Source organism: Lepidochelys olivacea, assembly GCF_965140295.1.
Source record: "Lepidochelys olivacea isolate rLepOli2 genome assembly, chromosome: 1".
Taxonomy (NCBI): domain Eukaryota; kingdom Metazoa; phylum Chordata; order Testudines; family Cheloniidae; genus Lepidochelys; species Lepidochelys olivacea.
In genome coordinates this window covers 247,011,439-247,037,311 of record NC_140411.1, presented here as the reverse complement: position 1 = coordinate 247,037,311, position 25,873 = coordinate 247,011,439, and the positions used below count along the sequence as shown (strand labels likewise).

At 40.5% G+C, this 25,873-nt stretch overlaps 1 protein-coding gene across 1 annotated transcript in view; it reads left to right on the top strand.

Moving 5' to 3' along the window:
- The first annotated feature begins 7,933 nt into the window (after nt 1-7,933).
- Nucleotides 7,934-25,873, top strand: part of SYT10 (synaptotagmin 10) — a 50,691-nt gene continuing 32,751 nt past the window's right edge. The window contains exons 1-3 of the mRNA XM_084643858.1: nt 7,934-8,161; nt 17,022-17,379; nt 24,984-25,548. Coding sequence (XP_084499984.1) covers nt 8,008-8,161; nt 17,022-17,379; nt 24,984-25,548 — 1,077 coding nt within the window. The 5' untranslated portion in view covers nt 7,934-8,007. The remainder of the gene's footprint in view (nt 8,162-17,021; nt 17,380-24,983; nt 25,549-25,873) is intronic.

Here is a 25,873-nt window from a genome sequence, read left to right as displayed (position 1 = left end):
AGCTATGTGACCGAACTCGTCACAGGCCTAACTGTCTATGACCCAGTCCCCTGACACCCTGCTCCCAAAAGCTTATAATCTAAATAGACAAGACATACAAAGGGTAGGAGAAGGGAAATATTTTTATTCCCATCTTATATGTGATGAAAATTTGACTCTGTGGCAGGGGTGCTGGAACAATTTTTATAATAGGGGTGCTGAGAGCCATTGAACCAAACTGTATATCGGGGTCTTAAACTCATGGCCCGCGGGCCACCTGCAGCCCACGAACCTCCCCAATGTGGGTTGTGGGGCTCCAGCAGTTTTGGGGCTGGGTCTCTCCCCGGGTCACCCCTGGATGCTCCACAATGGCCAGGGGCCCTGGCAGTGCAGCAGAGCTGAGCAGCATCTACATGCCCACTCCATGTGTCTGCCAGCCCCTCCCTGCAGCCCCAGGGTGGGGCGGGGCTGTGCCTCCGCATGCTGCCCCCGCCCCAAGTGCCCCTGTGGCAAAAGGGAAGCTGCGGGGGCAGTGCCTGGGGGCAGCAGCCCACCCTGGCCCGCCCTGCCTTGGAGCCCCAGGTAGGCACCACAGCCCCCGACCCCCTTCCAGAGCCTGCACCTCCACCCCTTTCCCACACACCCCCTACCCACCCCAAACTCCCTCTCAGAGCCCACACCTCATCCCCCTCCTCCTGCATCCCCACCTCCTCCCCAGCCCAGTGCCTGCACCCCAGACACCCTCCCCCATCCAAACTCCCTCCCAGAGCCCAACATCTCCCCCCTTCTGCACCCAAACTCCCTCCCAGAGCCTGCACCCCAATCCCCTACCCCAGACCTCCTCCCCCACCCAAACTCCCTCCCAGAGCCTTAGGCAGGTGGGGGGTGGAGTTTTGGGGGGTGGGTTCTGCGTGGCATGAGTAACATTATTGGTCCGCTGGGAGGATTTGAGGGCTGGCACTGGCCCTAAGGTAAACTGAGTTTGAGACCCCTGCTGTATATGATGGAAACCACTTCAAGCCAGGAAATGCTGCAGCACCCCCAGATCCCCTAGTTCCAGCACCTATGCTCTGTTGAATTCAGTGGAAAAACACTCAGTGATATCAATGGAGCACAGATGTCACACAGGTAGTCTGTGGCAGAGCTCAGAACTGAATGTGGACTTCCTGAGTGTAAGACAAAGTAATACTCAATCTTTACTTCTATTAACACTAGGAGTTCTAGACAGATTTATCATCTTCCCTCTGTGCATATTCATACCTCCCATTAACTTCAGTAAGAGCTATGCATATGGCTTTAGGGTATGTCTACATTGCAATGTAAGCCTGGGCTCAGACTCCAGCTCAAGCCCAACCCCCCTTTACATCTACATGCAAATCTGTCTGACTCGGGCCAGTAAGCCCTCAGGACCTGGGACCTGGGGGGGCAGGATCCGAGCCCAAGTCCCACTGGGTCCAAACTGCAAGGTGGATGCAGCTTGTGCCTGGATGCCCAGATTCATGTCCTGAGAGTCTGCCAACACTATCCCATGGGTCAGTGTTCCTTGCCCTTTCTATCCCAAGACTAGCCAATCAGCTCCCAGGATAGGGAAGCAAACCCCCTGGTTCTAGTACAGCTGTTTGGCATTTAACTCTTCCATTTCATTCCAACCACCGAACTGCAAACAAAATGAACCATCTCCTGCATTAGCTATGGCCACCAAGAAGAAGTAGTCCTTTGCCAAGCATGCTGCTACCTGGTCATGGCACCACAGTCAGAGTCTCATAAATCTCTGGTGCTAGGTAAGTAAGATGTTCAACTTCAGTAAGAGCACCAGAAATGACCACATGTGCCAAAAAATAACGGACAATCTGGAAGCACTGGGGATTAAATGGAACAGTGACCAGTGCAGGGAGCTGATTAAGCAGATCAAGAGCAATTCCTGGAAAGCCAGGTGTAAGAACCACACTTTTGGGAACTCCCCATCATCCTGCCTTTTTTATAAGGACTTTCACTGAGTGTCGGGTACAATAGCTCAGTCAACCAGGATGACAACCTTCTGACCTCCAGATCTCGTACAGCACTAGAGGGGAGCCAGCAGCTGCCAAATCAAGTGACTCTGGTGTCCCCTGTCGGTCCCCCAGCAGGCTTTGCCACCAAAGCAGCTGCAGCTCATCCTGGGCCCATACCCAGAGGAGCTGTTTGATGACCCCCATCCTGGAAGATCAGCCTGCTTCAGAACTGGCAGCAGAAGGCTCCAGACTACTTCTGCATCTGGATGTGTCTGGCTCCATGCCTGTTGTTTAATATATGAATGGGAGGGATTTCTGAGTTATGACCTAATGCATTGTTATTACAAGCCATAGGTAGCAGTTAAACAAGCATTTAACATTAAACTTTTTACTAGATATTTGCACATTATTACAAAGATTTGGTGGGGTGCTACCCTTTTAGTACACCACATCATGCAAATCGGCCATCCCACAGCACAATGAATCATCTGCTGTATGCAGGGTGTGGGAAAATATAGCGCATGGATGACTAAATCCTTGCTGTATTTTAGAGAATTGGGTTTATGCAGTCCAGAAATGTGCCAAGGAGGAGGGGGGCTGGCTATGAAGTTCTTTGAGAGTCCATATTGTCATGTTTGTTTGCGTGTAGTCCATAGGTAGATGTAGTCAGAGCAGGCTGTATCATAAATTGTAGCTGCACCCAGTAACGGCAGGAATGCAGAGAGTTTTCAGCAGTTTACACAGAGGCAGTAATACATGTGGACTCTAGCACAGCATCCTGTTGATTTTCCCCATGAATTTTCACCCAATCACAGCTCATAGCTGAAAACTTCTCCTGTAGAAGGAACTTCATATAGATAGTCACATTTCAGGGAAGAGTATATTTTTCAGGCCCTCCTCTGTAGGACATCAGCCCACTCCACTAATAGATGTGTTGCTCGGTCATCATAAACTTGAAAACCTCCGAGGCATACACAGCTGGCTTCCAATCAGTAGCTTGGAGCAGAATGTTCCTTTGCCATTCAGGAACCTCTAGGATTGTTATCCTCCAGAAGGTGGAATGCCTGAAAAGACTGAAAAAGCTTAGGAAGTAAACACCCACAGACACCAAGGCTAAAATGGTCTGTAACTTTTAAACATATAGCATTTGTAAATTTCACCTTACCATTCTCAGCCTTTTCACTCTGCTTAACTGTGTTATGTGCACAGAGCACCTGGGATCGTAAGCGTTGCTCTCAGAATATATTGAAGCTGAGTTTTAGAAAGGTTTTTTTTTTTGCCTTGCGATTCAAAATGTAACTTTTTCTGAGGATGTACTTAACCTTTTCTGAAGTACTGAGATAATAATGTACTATTTGATGTCTATTTTCAGGCCTTTCCACTTCTGCAGCCTAGCAAGAGCCAGGGATTTTGAACAGTCATGAAGCAGTCCGAAAGGATGCCTGTCCATGATGAACTTATGGTGAATATCTTGGATAGGGCCAACAAGCAGGTACAGTACCAAAGGGAAAAGGATTCACGGCTAGGGAAAAGGCACAGACAGATTGCAGAGTATAGGAGAGATTTGCAGTGTAGTTTCTAGACCAGGAATGGTGACTGAAGGAGGAAGAGGGAGCAGAGCAGAACACAGCAGAAAGACATGTTTGCTGCTTGCACTAATGGCCATGGTCAGGCTCCTGCACCACATCCTGAGTCCCCTCCACAGTACCTCTCCACAGACCAGGAATGCATTGGTGAATACTATGGTTGGGTTGCCCCTAAAAGTGGGAGTGAATGCTAATTGGACAGGGCACACATAACCCCTGCAGTCTTCCACTGTCATTTAGTGCCAAGTGCATGCTGAACGTGGTAGAAAGGGAAAGTAGAATGGGGCCAGGAGACATGCAGAAGTAGGGAATTTATTTGTTTGCATTAGTTACACTGTTTTGCACTGCTCAGTATTTGTTATGTGCTTTGATTCATTACTAGCTTTGGTGTTTTAATGGCAGCTGGCCTGCCTGACAATTCTTTAACATTGTTTTATTTTCTTTGTTTTTTGTAATACAGCCATGTTAACATTTGTCATTAAGAAAGTTCATTACCTTCACTGTATCCTATCATGTACACTAAGTGCATTGAAAGAATAAAGATAAAGACATAATAAGGCACATCTAGGAAGTTGTATCCAAACACAATTTCTCAATACATCTTTTCAGATCAATCCATAATGAAAATCCACAGTTCATGTCACAAAAGGCAATGCCCCCCCCCATTACATAAGCAATCATCTAAACCATGACTAAAAATTCATGACAATCACATTCCCTCCCCACACACTAACACCGTACGCAGACAGTACTTCATTTACTGTTAACATTGCTGTACAAATAGATTAATCAACATACCATTCTCCCTCTTCCATTGTTCACACAGAGACAGAATGTGGGTGTACAAAGCCTCTTGATTCTATGACAGAGGCACTTTTTGGCTGAGTGTACAGTTCAGTACTCCATTATTGTCACTCAAGGGCAAATGGCTCACCTTTAGAGTCACAAAAATTGTGGAGGCGACAGCAAGCCACAATAATGTGGACAACATTGATGACAATGGAATCCAAACCGTTCCGTCAACAGTGCCAGTGGGCTTTCAATCTGCCAAAAGCCCAACCACCATTCTAAACCTACTGAGAATGTAATTAAACCTTCTTTTGCCAAGACCTCTGATATCAGAGTATGCTTTCATAAGTAATAGCGTGTACCCGGGGTCCCCCAGCACAATGGTGGGGACAATAATTCCATTTATGACACTGTCATTTGTTGGCGATAGTGTCCCAGTCTGTCTATGAATGTATACTCCCAATCAGCAGAGAACCCTGACATGAATTTTTCAGTTCAGCCCATTCTGGCATCCAAAAACTGTGGCCTCTGTGGTCAACAAGGTCCTGTATAACAATGGAGTGTAGTATCATTTATGGTTTATGTGCTCATGTGCTCCTTGAGGAGGATAAACTATGGGCACATGGGTCCCATCCGTGGTCCTGGTTTAGTTAGGAAACCCCATTCTCTCAAAACCAGCAGTGACTTCAGGGACATTGTTTATGCCCACCACCTTTGGGTAAATCACACACCTCAGAAATCTCCACCACCACAGCCAACTTGCTAACACCCAACTGGTTAGCAATGGACCTGTGGCAGTCTGGGGTAGACAGCTTCCAGATTGTTATCGCAACCCGTTTCTGGACCAGCATGACCACCCTTGTGGGAGCGTCCTCCCACTGGATAATCAGGGCAAGCTGCTCACAAAACTCCAGAAATGTCACTTTCTTCATGCAAAAGTTCTGTAGCAATTGCTGCTCGTCCCAGGTCCATACAGTGATGTGATCCCACCAGTCTGTACTTGTGGCCCTGCTCCAGAAAGACCAGTCTTCATCAGGGGCATCAGCAGCTACACTAACAATCATGGGCAGTATCAGCCAGTTCAAGTCTGCTATATTTGTTTTGTCATCATCTTTGTCCTCTTCTGACAGCTGCCTTCGGCAGGTTAGAAAATGCTGCCAAAATGTCCACCACAGCCTCATGCCTGCTATGCCAATTTCCTGACACAAGAGTGAAAGCAGGACAATTTCTTCAAATGGTATTGCCTCCATGTTGCTGGCTCTGGTTGCTTGGAGCGTGAAGACCCAAAAGACAGGTTCAGTTGGATGCGCTGGCAGGCTGTGACAACTTCCTATAAAGTGCCACAGGATGGACAGTCAAATTGTCCCACTGTGCACAAAGGGCTAGAGTGGTAGAGCTGGAGAGGGCACTAGGAAGCCTGGGATAGGCTGGTTTGACTCAGGTTTGTGTAGTGCAGTGTGGACACATCAGTGTGAAATCCAGGTCCAGAAATTCTAACCTTAGGGTCAATATTCAGGGTGTACATTCAAGCACAGGCTTACAAACACTGAGTCTGTGGGCTCCAGTCCCACAGATCTGGGCTTCCATTGCAGCATAGGCATACCCTTAGAAGTGAACAGACTCCTTAATTATTAATCAGTGATGTGTGACATTATTTTGTGTACTGAGCTCTAAATCTAACAATGAATAATTATTCATATTTTCAAATCTGAAGGGTATAGTTTCCTTCACTTTTAATGAAAGACGTACATAAAGTTTGTATCCCTAAAATATATTTTACTTAATCATATATATTTGTCTATATAAAGATTAAATGGAGCTTCAGCTATGATTGTACAGTTCTTTGACCAGATGTGCTATGCTAGGAATCCTAACATTGTATGTAGTTCCCAGAAAATTATCTGGACATAGAAAAGTAAAGACATTATAGAAAACCTGGCATTTTTTCTTGTATTACAGGTGTGCTAAGTCCTACACTAGTTTGCTAAGAAAACAGAAAAGTAAATGTATATGAATTAATATGCATAAATGTATATGCCTTCATCTAACAAAACTTATTTTTACACACACATTCATATCCTCTATATTCAAAATACATAACTTTCAGAATGGAAAATAGAAATACTGTACAATACTTAAACAATGTATGTTCTTAATTGTCTATGCATAAAAAAATTGCAGGAGGAACATTATCGATTTTTACATTTTATTAGAAATCAATTATAAATTAACTTGACAGTGAGAGATTAAAAATTCCATACTGGAAAAAAGTTCAATAATGAACAAGTTAACTGTTCTTGCTCATGAAGCACAAGAATCCAAGTAGCAAACTAGAGCAGACTAGTGGCTGTTTAAGCAAACTGCTACCAAAATTATTTTTAACCTATGCCTAATGAACAGCGATTAGCATTGAAAAATATACACAAGTCATGGAATAGACTATATTTCATCACTATATAAAATGCTTTGTAGTTGTTAAGGAGTTTATTAATGTAATAGTATAAAGCCTTAATTCCCCTAAACAGTGGATTCCTTATTTAAAACTATTGAACCCTCTGAACTGAGAATGAAACTGTGTTGGACTTTTTAAAAATGATCAAGTATGCACAAAGTATCAAGAACATCTAAATCTGTGATGAAGCACCTGTAAGACATTAACTTGTTTAGTAACTGGACAGTTTCAAGCCTAATAATATCTTTACAAGTAAAGAATTAGTTAAACACCAGAGCTCCTGTGGTGATCTGGTGAGTGAAGTCCTCTGATACTGCTGTGCATGTGTTATGCAAGGTTATAGTATCCATGCCATTTGAACAAATGAAGATTTCACCAAATTAAGACGAGTGTGTTTAAAAATAATCTCAGCATGTTCCATCAAGTGTGAATTGGAAACCAAGGAGTTTCACATCAAACAAAACAGGAAAACCCAATTTCCTTTCTGTTCTTGCACAGTCTGAGCTCAGGCATGCAGCACCCAGGGCTATGAAAGGCAACCTTTGACATTCAACAGAGGACTACGGTGAATGTGCATGTAAGGGGTCCCTTCTCCCCCCAGTAAAGAAGGGGAGTGTCATATTTCATTCCCCCCCTCGCCCGCCCCACCCAGCTCCTGCTTGGGTGGGGGAAACCCTGAGGGGACTGGGATGTGTCAGCGAGGGGCCAGGGCACGGCACAGAGGCAAGAAGTGTCCTTGGAGAGCGGCGCCCCTCAAAGCTCCGCGAGCCAGGCTGCTCCTCCCGCCCCCGGGGACACGCAAGGACACGGACTGCCCCGGGGCCTTGCCATCCCGCCCGGCGCTGCCGCCACCTGTATCCCTCCCAGTGCAAGCGCCCGCGCTCTGCTGCCATTGGACGCCGCTGCCTACCGAAGCCTGCTAGGCACAAAAGGCGTTGCTAAGTGAATGCTTATTTTGTTTCCCTCCTTTTTTTTTTCCCTCCCCTCTTGCGCCCCCCCCCCTTTACTGATGAGAGCCTTGATTCACTTGCAACGTGTCAATTGCACTGGCTCTCTCGCTGCTCTTCCCTCTCCCCTTTTCTTTTTCTTTTTTTTTTTTTCCTTCCGGGGATGGTGACTTGGTAGCTGGGTGGCTTTTTAGTGACATCCAGAAAACCCTTCCCAGGCAAGCGATGGCTTAGAGAAGAAGAAGAAGAAGAAGAAGAAGAAGATGAGTTTCCACAAGGAGGATGGTGTGGGGAGCCTGTGTCACAAGGCGCTGCAGATCATCTCAGAGCTGTGCCTGGGGGGACAGGTGGAGCGGGAGAAATGTTCAGGCATCTTCTTCCCCTTGGAGACCACCAAGCAAGGTATAGGCAGCACAGGTACAGTGGACTCTCTGCAGATCCCCCCTCTCCTGTTCCTCTCTCGTCTTCTGCTGCTTCCCCCCAGCTTCTTTCCACTACCCTCTCCCCCCCCCACCCAGTCCCCCGTCCCCCTCACTCTGCTCCTTGCCTCTGCTTCGCTTCCTTGGTGCAAAGAGGGGGGAACACCCGTGTGGGACGGTTATCTACTAATAGCAGCGGCAGCAGGTTGTGTGGGCGTTCGGAAAGTTGAACTTTTTCTTTGCTTTGCCTATGAAGGTGGAGGGGGGCGGGCGGTGGGAGAATCCATGTTAAAATAACAATAACCAGAAGCAGTTTGTCTTCAAGTGCTCAGGACCGCACTCAGCGCAAGCACAGCAAACGCTGGTGCCCAAGAGTCTCATTTGCTCTGCACGGCGCTGATTATAAAGCAGAGCTCCGGGAAGGTTCCGACGTTGTGCGGAGGGGCTGCTGTTGTAGCGATGCTGCAGAGCGTGAGGACGAGAAGTACAAAGGAAAGGAAAATGCTGCTGGGGGGGGGGGGCGTCAGGACCTTGGATCAGGGGACAGGGAGTGGAGGAAAGAGAGAGAGAGAGAGAGAATCACCCCCAGAGTGAAAGCCCAACAGTTGGTTGGATTTGTGCAACAGGAAATATCCCGCCTTGTATCCCATCTCCTTTCCCCTCTTTCCAGTGCTAGTCTTCCCCTCCCGCGCACACACACTTGAACTTCCATTGTTAATTGTTTCGTGCTTTATCTGCAAGGAAATTTTCCTTTCTTAAGGCTGGAAAACTATTTGCTCCTGTTGCACCGATAGGAAGGGGGAAGAGGCTGCTGGTTTAGTGTTATAAACAATGGTGTATGTTCCGGGGGAAGGAAGTGTTAGTCTACATGTATGATTTACCCCACGTCTCCCCTTCTCTGTTCTTCCCAGTGGCCCTTATTTTTCCTTGCGATATTTCGAGCACAGGTTTTCAGTCGGGCAGCCACTAAGCCAACAGGTTGTATGAATTGGAAGCGCTTCAAATGAAGGCTTGCTGTACATAACATTGCTCAAGATTTAGAGGGAGTGGAGGGAAGGAAATGGACAGGAACCCTATTCACAGAGCCGAGACACGGTGTTTAGATGTTTTTTAATGTGAAAACCCGATTTTTGTTGTTGAAGTTTTAACTATGAAAAAAGGTATATTGTGTTATAGTTATGGGAGAAAAATATCCTGGGGGACCCCAAACCAATCCATCAATATACCTTTGTGTGCACTTTCGGCTGTTTCTGGATGACCAGCTGTTGCAGCGATCGCTTACTGATGATAAAGCCATAAAGCCTGGCAACACCAAGTTTTATGAATGAAAGGAACAGTTATTTTAATAAAATAGTCCCATAGGATGAGCCCTCGTTTACGGGTGAAGTTGTTGTTAAGGGTGTGTATTTTACATTGCCTAGGTTTCATGGGAATGTACAAATGGAAACCTGTAGATTCAGTGAAGTGCTTTGGGGTCAGATCTGTTCTAGGATCCATCAGGGAAGACTTGAAGAAAATAAGGGACTGATTTAAATCCTCAGAAGCAAGATAATCTATCAAAGGTGAAATTGTCTTGTTTTGCCTAGTTAACGGAGCTCAAGTGGTACCATATTTGGACACTTACTATTTGTACCACGGCACATCAAGGTTAGGGAATGAATTTCTGATTAATTTCTGCATTGTCCCAGGTTTCTGGCTCAGTTCAGCTCTCTCACCTTACTTTGTCATAGTTCATGATTCCGTTGCCTTTCCTATGGTAATGTTTTTAAAGGGAGCGTTTAAAAATTAAGCTCATTTTTGGTGCTTTATTCTTATGCTCTCGCAGGCGAGACCTGAACAACAGAGAAAAATAATAAACATGTAGTTTAAAAATCATTATGAAGAGCAATAGCAGTAGTATAAATGTCCCACCTGTTTGTTTTTTTTTTCTTTTAATGCCCAAAGTCTTTAGTGCATATTCAGCAGTAAGGTGGAGTTTTATAGCACTCAACAATTCCACTTCAGAACAGAGAAACTTCCCACCTAAAAAGAGAGAGGAATGAGGATCTAATTTTTTTTCCAACTCCTGTTGACAAAACCAAAACAACCATAACAACAACCACCCTTCTAGTTCTTTCTCATAGGCTACGGCACCGTGTGCCAAGTTTTATTCTAAGGTGTATTTACACACCTTGAATGCAAGGATCCATAATGAAATCTCTCTAATCAAGTTAACGCTAGCTGGCGCCTCTGGATCATTTTATGTGGTTATTTACCTGAGCCAAGAACAAAGGAAGTGATTCTACTGCTGTTGGAGTTGTGGGAAAAGTCCCAAAGTTTCCAGTGGGAACAGAATCCAGCAGGAAGTTTATCTGCATCGATGGCGGGGTGGGGAGGGGAAGCGGGGGTGGGGGGGAGAAGAGGTGTATGTATTTCAATGTGTCTGTGTGCGCGAGGAATACATACAATATAGTACACGCTATAAATGGATAGACAGATTAATAGATTGTGTATGCGAAAGTGTTGCTAGTGGATGTGATTGATTATTTTTCATTTGGTTGAACTACACAGTATTCCCACTAGCATTTTTAATTAAATATAGTATATTTTAGCATATTTGTTATAATCCATCATATGTTAATTATCTTGATCCAGATTGAATCATATCAAATGGAGATGTAGTTGGTGTTGAGCTTCAAAATCTTACAGTAGGGTTGCTTTACTTGTGGTAAAAGAGCACCTAGTGCACTGTATATTAATTTTTGAGGGTCATTATTAATTTTATTTTAACAAACATAAATGTAATATAAAGGAATAATATATGAAAGATACAAAGGTGCTCTCCAAGGTACTGATAAAGCAAATTATCCTGTTTAGACATTTAAATTCAGCACCTGTTTTCATATTAGATTGCATACCTTCATTTTTAGCATTTCTTCAAAGCCAGCAATTTTATCAGTATTTTAAATTCATAATGCTTAACCAATTTGCAGCTGTTTGCCAAAAGGCCTGGGATTTTAAATTTTGTATTCTGTGGCAATAACAATTTGTCATGAAGTAAAAATGGCTGAGGTGAGAATATAAAATTGCTTGCTCATAAGATTACTAGAAACACATCTTACATAAAAAATAATGCTAGAGAATGTATTTTCTAAATTATCAGGATATTAGATTACATGTCTTCCATTTGATGAATGCTTGATAAATTTTTAACTTCTCTTCAGCAAATACATTGTCTTGAGTATATCTACATCATTTTAATAAGCTATAGAATCTTAGGGCATCTTCACATGAATAAACATAAAGCATGTTTTAAAATAAAGGCATTCTTTTCTGTAGTATGACATTTTCTTCATTTCTCATCAATATGTAGATGTGTGTTTTAAAACTCACTAACATTTTTAAACTGTTCCTTACATTAAATGAGACCACTAATGCACTGATAAAAGACATGATCCAGCATTTCTTCTTCTTCTTCAAGCAAAACTTCCACTGAACTCACTGGGTGCTGGACCGCAAACCCCTAACTCTCAGTGGTGAACAGTTGCTCCATGAGTAGTGCTATTAAAGTCATCGGGATTACTTCTGTGAGAGGCTGTTCATTTATTGTAAGGGGTTCACAATCTGCCCATGACCACAGCAGAGTTTCATTTGAAGAAAAGCAGCGGGATCAGGCCAAAAGTTAGATAGTCATACCCAAGTTCTGCCACTTTTGTCATGTAGTACCATATTCAGAGAGTAGTACTAGTAAATAGTCCCACTAATATCAAGGGGACTACTTGCCAAATAAGGAACTACTCAACATGAATAAGGGTGGCAGAATCTAGTCCAAAATTATTAGAGTGTCATATAGGATGCTTAAGAGATCATATTAGTTGGCTCATATTAGTAAAATCATATCAATGAACCACCACAAATATGGAATAGTAGGCACTCTACTCCAAAGAGACATGAATGAAAAAGTGATTTCCTCCTCCTCCACATTTTTTCATCTCTCCATTGAAGAATGGGAAGCTTTTTCTGTAGCCATGTATACTTCTACTTGAGCATCAGTGTTCATTAAGATTACTATCAATTGTACTATAACGTAATTTGTGTTTGAAAGTAACCATGTCTCTACAGACAGAATAGTTATATTCCTTAGCAGTGCAAGATGTCATTGGGTGATACAGGACATTGCTTGCATAATCTGAGCTTTTGCCTTTCTTTTAATATAGTGAATGCCTTTTATGAATGATCATACAAACGAAAACCTGTATTAAATGTCCATATTATGTATGCTATCATACTTGAAAGTCGATGGTCAGTGTTGGTCTTTCTTCAATTATTGCATTTGACCATGCAATTTAATTGAGATAATCTTTTCTCTCACAGCTAGAACGTGAATGTGAATTTCAATTAATGACTGATTTTTGAAGGAGCATTTGCATTTATTTGCAAACACTTCTTCCTCTTCAAACCATTGCTGTCAGATGATGCTCATCAACTGAATTTACACTCAGATTAAATTAAAAACAATCCCACTAATTAAACCCTGTTAGCAAACATAATTTAATATTTACTGACACCAGAAAAGTAATGCAAACACACATTTGTTGTTAAAATATTAACAATGTTAACATATTTAAATATCTAAACACTTGAATACAGAACATTTAAATAGCAGTATGTACATCCGTGGACATGAGAATTATGTGCTGAAAGATTGAGCCCAGGGACCCTCCACCCTCGTAGGGTCCCAGGGTTTGGGCTCCAGCCCAAGCCTGAACATCTACACAGCAATTTTTTTGCCCCAAAGCCCGAGCCCCACGAACCTGAATCAGCTGACACAGGCCAGCCATGGGTTTTTTTTTTTATCCCTGTGTAGACATACCCTAGAGGACTCTCAAACTATTTAATAGGACATTACCCACTTCCTATAGACTACATAGATAACGACACACTGTTAAGTAGAATCTGAAATAGTGAAAAAGGAAAGTCTTGTGGATGCTTGGGTTAAAAGGCAATCTGAAAGTACCAATGATCAAATGGATATGTAACTTGTCTGCTGCTCAGGATGAAAAATATATTTGATGACTGGATTGTTATTCTCTCAAGAGATAATGAATCACACATTCATATATATCCCAGTGTGCCACCAAAAATATGTGCAACCATCAGGTCCATTAGCAGTGAGCAATAACCTAAAAGTACTTATTGAGCAAATTCAGATGCCAACAGAGTGGGTTAACAGTGAGATATGTTTCCAAAGCACTGAAATATAACGAAACTACATTCAGATTGAAAAGGAAATGCAGGCAGTGTGTTTGGTAGTGGATGATTTTATGAGCTGAAATCAACTGAAGTCGATATGGACCATAAATTGTTGGATGCTCTATTACAGAAATTATTGTGCAAAGCACTGTCTAGAATCCAGAAAATGATCATGAAATTTCATGGAGTACTTGTTTAATGTGAAATACTGGCTGACAATAAGCTTTTTGTAGTGGATGTATTTTCAAGGGTGCCTATAAACAGTGAAAGCCAGGAGCTACAGGAAGAAGAATTTGAAGTAAATACTACTCAGTCACTTTGCATTTCCAAAAATAAATGTGACAAACTCAAATGAGAAATACAAAATGGCCCAAAGATACAACAGCTTGAAGGAGTCATTTTAATTGGAAAACCAACAGAAAAATGACAGGTAATTGCAATCATAAACTCTTATTAGCTTGTGGAGATGAAATCATGGCAAATGATTGGATGCTGTACAAAAAATACCCGAGGTGAAATCCTGGCCCTATTGAAGTCAATGGGAGATCTGTGATTGACTTCAATCTGCACATGCTTTCACCCATAGCACAACATGAGGACAGGAATGCTAAATGCAATCCACAGCTCTTATAAGATATTGTGAAGCATAAGAACAAAACTTGAGATGCCCTATTCTAGACACCATCAAAGGTAAATGGCTGAATGCAGCTGCGGGGATGAGACTGTCAGGGAGCTGATTACAGGTCCCCAATTTCCTGACCCATCTTTGAACCCAGAGCAGGTTAGAACAGCCATTTCAGAATACAGACACCCATGACTTTTGCCATAACAGAATTAATGTACATCCATCTGCATCCAAAAATTAAATTAGGCTCTTAATTTTGTCTCTATCTTTAAGTCTTAGTTAGGGACAAATAGCACACTATTGACATATAGGGAATACAATCCATTCCTGTTGACAGATTCAGCCTTAAGTACTAAACTTCCTTGATGGGCATACGAAGAGACTCCTGTCTGAAGAAATGTCTCTTGATATTTTCTCTTATCAAATCAAACTTTCTGTGAAAAAGACATTATAGGCGACATTTCCTGTTTGATACATAGGATTTGGAAAGCTCAAAAAGTTTGAGAAACAACTTGATTACAGTGTATAATTACTTTCATGGATAGAAAATGATGGGTACTAAAGGGCTCTTTACTCGAGTGGAGAAAGGCATAATGAACCTATGGCTGGAAGCTGAAGTCAGACAAATTCAAATTAGTTACTGAAACTGAATGGCCTGTGAAATACAGATCAGACTAGACAGAAGATCTAATGGTCCCTTCTGTCCTTAGAATGAATGATTCTCATTGAAACTTGTTTGTTTTTCACAATTGTTATGATTAGCTGTAGTAATGTGTTAATTTGTTGTGTGGTAGAAATTAGCAATATGCATTTTTTTAATCTTAAAATTGATCTGAAAGGGATTTTTAAGGGCTAAATGTTGGCATTTAGTCTCAGCTCTGAGGTTAGAACCTAGCAAAGCAACACCCACCCAGAGTAGCCCTGGCAAACACTCTGCCTCTGTGAGGCACAATGCCCTCTGCAGCTCTTCAGTTGCATAGGAGGGAGTAATTTGCCTATACCCATTTAAAGCATGCAGTATGCGCCCTCAAATCTCCTGCTGTGTGATTGGCCACTAGATGAGTGAGGTTAGGAAAGGTGGAACTGTGATTCTGCCTGCTCCTTCACCCCTTTTCCAGTGAGTTCACTGGGAGCAACTCAGAAGTGAACCTAGCCTGTTCTTCCCAGAGCACAGGTTTCAATTTCAGTTTTTCAAGCCAAACAAGGGGAGTGAACAATTCCTTACTCCCTTCTTACTCCATCATGGCTATGTAAGGGCAAGCCACAATTTAGTTCTAAAGGGTTACTTAATATATGAAGAGATAAATCTCTATATACAGGAGAAATAGAACAATTCCAGAATTTTAGACAACTAGCCAAAATATATATGTCTAAAATTCTGTAATTGTTTCATTTCTCTAGTATAAAATGTTCTGTGTTTTGATTTTTAAGTACCCTTTTTATTTTGATTTGGCTTAGTTTAAACCCCAGGGTTTTTCTGGTCCTTCCAAATTTTCTCAAGGCTCTAAACCTTTCTTTTTTTTCTTTTTGTACAGTTATCACTTATCATGGTATATGGACCTTGAGCTCAATATTTATTATTGAAAGATATGTATCTGGAAATCATAACTATAATGTTTAAAAAAACAAACTTCTTTAATTTCAGTTGTACTTCTAATCCCCCTAAGAGAAGAGTGAGTTACATACCATTTCATAGAACCACTGTGTAGTTCAAGGATTTTTTCTTTCTGTGATTTTTTTAGCAAACTTGTATTTAAGGTGCTCAATGTGCTTCTCAGCTGGTTCATTTTAGCTGCATGGAGCCTGAAGCGTTGGATGCAGAGTATTAGCTGTAGATCTGTCAACCCTTGTTGGAGCAAGCAGTAGCAGCAATGGCTTAAGGGACAAGAATTCTCCACAAGATTTAATTGGGGCCGATTGAATAATTTTAAAACATGTGAAAGGCCCTTTTCAAAAGACAAGGGGTTTGAGGATTTTTAAGTCTATATTTTAAAATATAACATGGTACTGAAAAAAATCAAACTGAAGTGTGTCTCATATAATAACTCTCCTAATGAGGACTCCTACTGGCACTACCAAACATCAACCTTCCCTTGAAATTTGAATCTGTTCACAAAGCTGAGATGAAATCTGTTTTTTTTACTTTGGTAATGTTATTAGACATGTTCACCATGGTGGCAGGCCAAATCAAATGCTGGATAGCAGGGGTAGCTAAAGTGCAGCATATGGTCTACAAGGTGCTCTGTGGTGAGCCTCATTTTCAGTACAGAGGGATAGCCCATGGAGACTCCAGGTACCAGCACGCTAAATGCCATCTTGATCTGAGCAGCTTTCAGATGTTAGCCTGTGCTGGTCATACCTCCATACTTGTTAAAAAAGAGAGCAGCTGTATTCTGTTCTATTTCATGCAAATTATGCATTGCCTTTGGGCTTCTGACATGTTTCCAATGCATCCAATGCACATTTCTTAATGTGACTAAAGTTTGGAAGATGCTGAACAACTATATATCTGCCAGGGTGCACATGATGATCTATTAATGTGTACTCAAAGAAGATAGCTTCTGTGATTTAATTTTTTGAGTCAGATACATTCTTGGTTTTACTCCATGAAAGTTCTTGCCAGGGCCTAACCCAAGGGCCTAACACAAAGTCCACCAAAGGCCTAAACCAAAGCCCACTAAAATCAATGGAAAGACAGGCTACGCTTCCTCTCAATGATTAGCACCCATTCATTTTAGTGTGAGTAAGACTGGCAGAAACTGGCCATTTGCTGGTAAACAAAGCAATAATTAATAGAATTTTAGTTAAATTGTTATCAGTGGGCAAAACTTTTAAAATGTATATTGTTTAGATATCTGCAAGAGTGAAAATGTTAATCTGTCATATCCTGAAAGCTCTATACAAGAGAAATATCTAAAATCTTCTGCTTCTTTACTTGTGTCATGTTTCTTTTTCTCTGTGCTTGACTGTCTTGACAATCTTTGTTTTTGATTATTTGCAGACATCTCAGTCAGTCTGCTAGCAGTAGTCGTCAGCTTCTGTGGGCTTGCCTTGCTGGTAGTCTCGCTATTTGTCTTTTGGAAGTTGTGTTGGCCATGCTGGAGAAGCAAACCTCTTATTTCTAATACCAGTAATATCCCTCAAAGCACCTGTAGTGCTCCTACTGAGGTTTTCGAAACCAACGAGAAAAAGGAAATTAAAGAAAATGGGAAACCTTCAGTGAAGGTACTTGAGGCTGCAATGAAAATTAGCCACACTTCACCTGATATTCCAGCAGAAGTCCAGAATGCATTGAAAGAACATCTAATTAAACATGCCCGCATGCAGAGACAGATCACTGAGCCTACATCCTCATCCAGGTAAGGAAAACTCAGTTTTATAGTAATTTATGGAGTATAGATAAGAGCCAGAGCGTTTTGTTGTGAATTAAGGCCTCAAAATTGGAGTGTTCTCAGTCCAGTGCTTACACGTTTTCGGGAAAACAGTCATATTAAGCCAAAGCATCAACATTTCTGCAAATTTTTCAGTAAACAGCCATAAAGAACACTCTCTCAAAAATTTAAATTGAAATATTTCATTGTTTATAAATGCAAAGATCAAGTCTATGTCTGTCACTATTGTACTTAAAAATGTATTTGTACTTGTGACACATTTCCATACAAACTTTTATTAAGGAAGGATCTTTTAGGGCAATTTACCAGAGCCAGGCAAGTTTATAGAACATCTCCTGCTTTCAGGTACAATTGGTATGCATATTTTTACAGCTCCATCAACTGAAAATTTGACTCATAAAATAAATTACAAACGTGGTTGATGCACATTTCTTTAAGATGTGGATTGACATTTTAAAAGGATTAAAATTTCCACACTCAACAAAATATACCTCTTTGTGGAATATTCCTAATACATTACACCTATAATACAGAGGGTTTTTTAATAAACCTGAAGCAGCTCTGAAAGCCCTGGTACAATTTAGAGAATACCAACTGTTTGTCCATCTCAGGTACTGGATTATGTCAATATATGGTGAACTAAAGATATATTGTGACGTAGTAGTGCCTGTAATATCATAGAATTTTTTGTGACTTACGTATTTAATGTACATGAGACATTTAAACAGTGAAATGCAACATCAATCACTACATCTGAAATAATTTAGTAATGTGTTTTAGACACAGGGAAAATGAAAGCGGGGAAGAGGTGTGCTGTGAATCATGACATAAATGAAAACAATAAATGCTAAATATAAAGTATTGCATTTTTACTCAATAAATGATTTGTACAATGTACACTTGAAACTGAAGCAAAAATACATGAACAGTTCAGGCAAATGTTGAAGATGACATCTTGAGACAGATTCTGTCCCACACAGTGGCCCCTTTATGCCCAGTATATATGTACGTAGAGAACCTTATATTGACCTCTTGAGCATAGGGATTTGCTGGGGGAGTATTCTGAATGGGATGGTGAGTGGCTGGAGTGCTTTGTTCTGCTACTGTTCCAGGCTGTGAAGTAGCCATGTGAGGCAGTCATAAATCAAAACATTCCTTAGGGAAGGTCTCACTCACACCAGGAACTGCACAATCCTCTTAAACATCCTTGAATTAGGAGGATGCACAGATGACTTAAAGCAATCTTTTTCTCCCACTTTATCTGGGCTCCAAGTCCAGTGCTCCACTTCCTAAAAGGCAGAGCACAGAATCTGACTTGTTACATGGAACTTTTTTAAAATGCTGGAGAGATATCCATGAAATCATAACTGTCATTCTGGCCAGAGAAAGACCAAAGTTGGTACCATTTAACATGACGAGAATATTACATAGAATAATTTGATATTAAGTGGAAGGTTCTTGCCCATACCATCACTTCTCACACTCCAAAATCTCCATCAGGGAGTGTAAACCTCCAATGAATAGATAGAAGAAATATCTAGCTGCAGAACAAACCCAAGTACTACGTGTGGTATCATATAGGAAAGGAAACAACTCCTAGGATCCTGATCCAAAGCCCATTCAAGTCCATGGAAGTATTCCTGTAGATTTCTAATGGGCGTTGGATCAGACCCTAAAACCATAAAAAGTCTTGGAGCCGAGGACAATCTTAAGGAATATAAGCAGTTATTTCTCCTCTTCTCACTTGTATCAGCTGGTAGTGTTTCCAGGGGGTCTTTCTCTCTTGCTCATTCCAGATTATGAAGGGGAAAACTTCACTCAGATCGGCCTTTCATCTCTCCTGGCTTTGGAGCTGCCATTTGACAGCAGGATCTTTGGAGACATAGCCCTTTTAGGGTTCCCCTCAAAGCTGAGTGTCTATCATACAAAATACTTTCTTGTGTATTTTTAGAATCAGATCCCCCATAAAAGCTTCACAGTAGCCTTCCACATGGTCCTTTCTGAATTTACAAATACCTTTTCCCCATACCTACACTTGTTTCATATAGCTGTCTGCCTACTGCTCCTTGAACCTCTCACATTCAGTAGTGTAATTATCATGACCCAAAACTTTATATATCAGGTGAGCAGACACAAAGGTCAATTCTCTGGATTGCTCAGTCCCTTTTGTGTCACTCTGAGAATCTTGCTACAGCTTCCTTACTGGGATACCTGTAGCAGTAGGAGAGTCCCTAGCAAGCATAGAAGTGGTGTAGCTGGCTTCTATACCACTCTCAGCAGAAGACTATTCAGAAAGGGCATGTCACAACAGAAAATGACCAGAACGCATTGCCCTCAGACCATCTGCCAGCTGAGCATAGCTGATCAATAAAGTTTGCCAGGTGGCTAAAGTTAGAGTAGCTCCTAGGCTTCTCTAACCTGTACTGGAGCAGAGAATTCGGGAGTGTAACCAACCCTTAATAGCCCCCATTACCTATGCTGAACTTATATTTAGAGCAGACGATCTGGACAGGAGTCTGTCATGCAAATGAGATACATTGTTGGTCTTCTTGCATTAGTTAATTATTAATCAAACAAACTGCATGATATTAACTGATTATAACTATAATCATATAATACATTATTCAAAACATAATAATGTGTCTGATCACAATTTCTGGATAGTATTTTTAACACAGAGACATGTTCAGAAAAATGAGGTTTCTCAGCTTAACTGGAACATTTTGTATCGTTATCATAGCTTGTAATAATATGAAGAAGGCTGACTTATTAAAAAAGTCACTCTTCAGTGTCTGGATCCCAACTAAGCAGTAAACTATAACAGGACGAACATTTCTGCAGCATTGTTGCACCTCTTGGGTACATTTTGGGTTTGTACCTTTATCCACTTGAGAACTACACTCACTAGAGGCCCAGGAACACACTCCCTAGCGTATGTTCTTACTTTTATGATATGTAAATGATTACTGATCATTTACATTTTCAGAAAGGAAAAAACTTTTTAAAAATCATTTTGAGCTATTTATTGTAACATAGCCATCCATTCTGGAGTTCTTAGTGGGGGCGTAAGTTACAAATACTCTTACCTACATTTGTTTTCTAACAAATTTCATCTAACTTCATTTTTTAAAAAAGATCTTGAATTGTTTGGTCTCTTTCTTCCCCAGGATACCAGAAGTCCTTTCAGAAGCAGTTTGTGGCCCTCTGGCCATTTGCAACTTTAGTTTAACTACTGAAAAATCTAAACTGGGCTTATTAAACAGCTCTTGATTTAATTCACTATAACAGAAAGTGAGACTTGAAACTATCCAGAGGAACAATCCATAGCATCTCTAAAAGAGAAGTTGGTCTCATGGTGGAAATTATTAAATTCCTCTTTCCTACTTCATGACACTCCCAAATCAATCCCACTTCAGCCCAGCTTCTTTCTTTCCTCTTCTTTCCTTCCTCCAGCTCATCCGCTGAAATTAACTAAGTAGGAATAAAATTTAAAGTAGCTTTTGCAGGAGAGATTATTTGCTTTTTAAGAAATTAATCAAAATAGAGAAAGGAAGGGGGCAGCTGAAATCTGCAGGAGGCAGCTACTGCATAGTAGGGTGAATGCAAGACTATGAGGAGACTCAGATTCCATTTTTAACTCTGCCACTAACTCACTGTGTGATCTTGAGAAAGTCACTAAGGCCAAATCTGCAAAGGTGGCTTTCTAACTTTGGATACCTTCATTTTTGGGTGCCCAGGTTGACATGCGTACAAACAGATTTTCAGAGGTGTTGAGCTAAGAACTCCCACTATAGTCAACACAGATATAGCAAAAATAGAAGAGTTCCAGAGGAAGAAATGAAAATCATTAGTAGCATGGAGAGACTTTGCTATGAGGAGATATTGAAAAGACTGGGACAGTTCAGTTTAGAGAGGAGAGGAATAAGAGGGGAGATGATAGAAGTACACAAAATAATTTATGGTAAATTGAGGGCATCTATTTACCCTTGCTTATAATACGAGACCAAGGGAATTTTCAACAAAAGTGAAAGGCAACAAATTTAAAGCTGATCAAATGGGGAAAAAATGCAGGGCAAAATTGACCTATGGAACTAATTACCACAGTAGGATTCAGACTAGGAGTCTAGGATTGAAAAAATAATTAGACATTTATTTAGATAATTAGAACATAATAGTTACATTAGATATGATTAAAAATAAGAGAGAGAAACCTTTATGCTTAATGGCTGGAGCAACCATTAACAGACGAACTTACCGCCTTACAATTTCATTGTAAGTCCCCATATCCTTGTACCATATAAAAGGAGAAATAAGTGTGTCCAAACTGTCTGCTCTATACTATTCATTATTTTATAATTAGTTTATAACTTGAATGTGCTTTCTCTGTGCAAGTTAATAATCCTATATTGGGTTAAGTAAACGCTAAAGCCAAAGGCCAAATTATTACTCTTTATTATTTGTACTATAGTAATGCCTAGAGGCCCCAACTAAAAATGCAGCCCCATTATACAAAGAGGCCCTGAATACCTTACAATCTAACTGGACAAGATAGCTTAAGTTTGAGAGAAAAGGAGTATTATCAAAACCCACCCCCACCCCCATTTTACAGATGAGGAACTGAGTCACCATGATCCGAAAGCAAAGTACTTAAGCACATCCTTAGGTCTATCCATACTCAGCAAAGTACTTAAGCATGTGATTATGTTCCATTCTAGGGATTAACTTAAGCACATGTTTAAAGTTAAGCATGTACTTATATGTTTGGCTAAACTACGGACTAAGTGATTTGCCCAAGGTCACACAGGAAGTCTGTAAAAGAGCTAATAATTGAACTCATATATCCTGACTTCCAGTCCGGTGCCTTAATCATAGTCTCATCTGTCTGCTCTTATTTCTTTGGGTGTGAGTCTGACTGAGTTAACAGAAAGCACTGTCATGTTACTAATTGTTATATAATTACTAATATTATTACTGGAAAATATCTAGGGAGTAAACATTTATGACACAAAGTTTTTTTCATATGATTTGAGGAAATCGTTCTTGTTTGGGGGATGTGGATGCCAGTTTTAAGCACTTTCAAATCTACGAATGAAAAATGCTATATAAGAGCTAAGTATCATTATTTATGATGACGATTTTAGGGGCAGTAGTGAATCAGAGTGCATGGGCCTGCACTCTCTTGTCACTGAAAGCCCTGGTAGAGGTATGAGTCTGTAACTGTGCAGCATCTCCACAATGCGATTGGCTGAGATCCTTGCACTTCAGTATAACAGTCATTAATCCCTTTGTTATTGCAGAAGAAAGGAACGTAACTATGTTGCCATGACAACAGTGAAGCACCTTAATAATTAAAAGAGTAATTATCTGTCTTGTTGAAAAGTTGTGACTCAGAACATTCACTAAGTACTGTGTAATTAGGGCATTGGCTTAGTAGAGTAAGAGTGCTACTGAGCCTTGGTTCCCACAGAGAGCAATCCTACAGCTGCACTGTTTTATCAAGTGACACTTAAAACTAGTGACTAGTTTCATTGGAGGATATTACAGGGTGTGTGTGTGTGTGTGAATATTTTTAATTTTGAAAGGACTCTTGCAACTTAGAAATTAGATTTGTTCAAAAAATGTTACCTACTATTTTTACAAATGCTACCGCAGATTATTATAAATGCAAGAGATCAAAGAACATTTTTTGTATGTTTCTAGTTTGCTTACTTTGTTCCTCTGACAGCAGTTTATTTCACAGTTTCCACTGCATAGTCAGAGTCTTCTGTTGTTTGTGTAGACTTTTTCATACAGCATGGAGGAGAAAAACATTTTTGAAAAATGTGTGATTATAAATCCCTCCAAATTTGCAGGCGGACTCGAGGACATTTGTGGCACCTGAGCCTATATTTAACCTATTTTTTTTAAATTTGGTTAGGGTTCAGCTTGAGAGTTTCTCTCTGACACAGAAATGTGTGCGATCAGAAGTGTGTTTTAGTCATCTAACTTTCAGGTTTAAAATACTGAGATTTCCTGTAACCAGTTCAAATCCAAATTATGGCTGTGTTGAGACCATTCCCTGCAGTCAACACCCCTAAGGCATCCAGAATGGAAAATGTTCTTGTTCATTATTTAATGGCTGCAGATTGCCCCCTTGGTGCAGCACTCAGAGGATCCACAGCAGTTTTGTTCATTGTGCAGCCTCTCCCATACAGCATAAATAAGAATATTTTCCATGAAATTACTCATAATCATTTTCAAATGGAGAATTTGTTTTCCTGGTTTAAAGAAATAAACATACAGCTGTGACTCCTCTTGGTTTCAGCATGCTGAACAGTGGGGAGAACTGAGCAATAATGCACATTTACATCTGGCATTAATAAGTAATAGATTGTTCAAAAGTGAGGAAATTCTGACAATTAAATTGGTTTTTAATGGCAACTAAGTATAAGTGTAGTCATAGGAGTAATCTGTGACTTTGTTACAGCACAGCTTACTAGGGAAATTTTATAATGGCAGAAAAATCAAATGGACATTTAGGTTACACAAAGTCTTCACCAGATTAAATATAGTAAGTATATTATCCTACAGTTTATACTACTGTAAAACACATAATAGGCCAGATCCTACTCTTTTTGAAGGCAATGGCAAAATTCCCACTGTTATTGTAGACAGCATAAGGCCTTAAGTATCATGAATGTACTATACTGCAATCCAAATTAGGAGGGTTTAAAAATAATTTCTTTTGGTATCATTAAGTGAATTCATCTTCTGACACACTGTAGGATGAATAGGAAAGCAGGAAAAAATGGAAGAAACAAATGTCTAATAAAGCTTTAAATGGTAGAACGACTAGAATAAAATGTTAAATCACCAGTCGAGAATCCAACTATAATCTTAATCCTGAAAAGATTTAAGCACGTGTATATATCTTTACAGGATCAGGGCCTCTACTGTTTAAATGCTGTACTTTTACCTGCAGGCCTAGTACCTTATGATCTTTACAGATCTCGCAAGTTGAGAAGTGTTGAACCTCTTAAATACTTAGATGGAAAACCTCCAAGGGAATGCCCAAGAGGTACAGGAAGTGTTGATGATGAGTGGTAGGCCGTACTTTTTCCTGTGTAACAACACTGTACTAATACCCCAGCATGGTGCTAGGGATCAGGGTTAGAGTTCCGATTTTATGAGATATAAAACTGAAGTCCTGGCCAATTCTGATTATTAAAAAAAATCATATGGCACTTACCATAAAAATGAAGTTATTAATTTACAGTGATGTTTTAGTCTTACTGAAGTTTGGGGAGTCATATAATTTCTACTGCAGTTTCAGGTACACATTTTTCAAAACAAGGTATGTGTTGTATTGCTAGGAAATTGGGTGTCCTTTGGGATAAGAAGTTCCATTTTCATGTAAAATTATGTTGTATGGTGTTAATGGTAATTCTTAGTTCAAGGCTGGATTTCCACAACAATTTCTTTGTTTTTAAACCTAAGCTTTGATTTGTTTAGAATTTTTGTTCTTATTTTTATTTGGGGAAAACCCATACATTTTCATGGAGATAATCCAAGCTAATTTTTTGTGTGTGCAGGCATAATTCTTTCAGGAGGCACTTGCCAAGGCAGATGCAAGTGTCCAGTGTTGATTTTAACATGGGGACAGATCCGATTTTACAACGGGGTGAGACAACAACCAGCATTGGGCGAATAAAACCAGAACTCTATAAACAGAAGTCTGTTGATGCGGAAGACAAGCAAGAAGATGTGAAAATCTGTGGGAAACTTAACTTTACTCTCCAGTATGATTATGAAAATGAACTCCTTGTTGTTACCATTGTCAAAGCCTTAGAGCTACCTGCTAAAGACTTCACAGGAACCTCAGACCCGTATGTTAAGATTTACCTTCTCCCAGACAGGAAAAAGAAGTTTCAGACACGGGTTCACAGAAAGACTTTAAATCCTGTCTTTGATGAAACCTTTCAGTTTCCTGTAGCCTATGATCAGCTCAGCAACAGGAAATTGCATTTCAGTGTATATGATTTTGACAGATTTTCTAGACATGACATGATTGGGGAAGTTATTCTTGATAACTTTTTTGAAGTCTCTGATCTCTCCAGGGAAGCCACTGTGTGGAAAGACATCCACTGTGCCACCACAGTAAGTAATGTGTCCCAAAAGTGTTCAAATTGATGATATTTTAATTTCTCCTTTGTACTTTATGGAAAGCATATACTGTCTATCAGCACAGATTGAAAGAAAGAGTTGCCAGTGTTTTCCTTTGAGCATGGAAAATAAGATGATTGGGAAGCCGTGAAATGTAATTTAAAAAAAACTCTTCTGGGAACATAGTTACTCTCATGACACACTACACAAATGGAAATTAGATTTATTAATTAAATAAAACACCCCTAAGTGTCACTGTTTAACAGGAACAGTTAATATTTTCCTGTTAGCAAAACATATGTACATTTCCACATTGTCC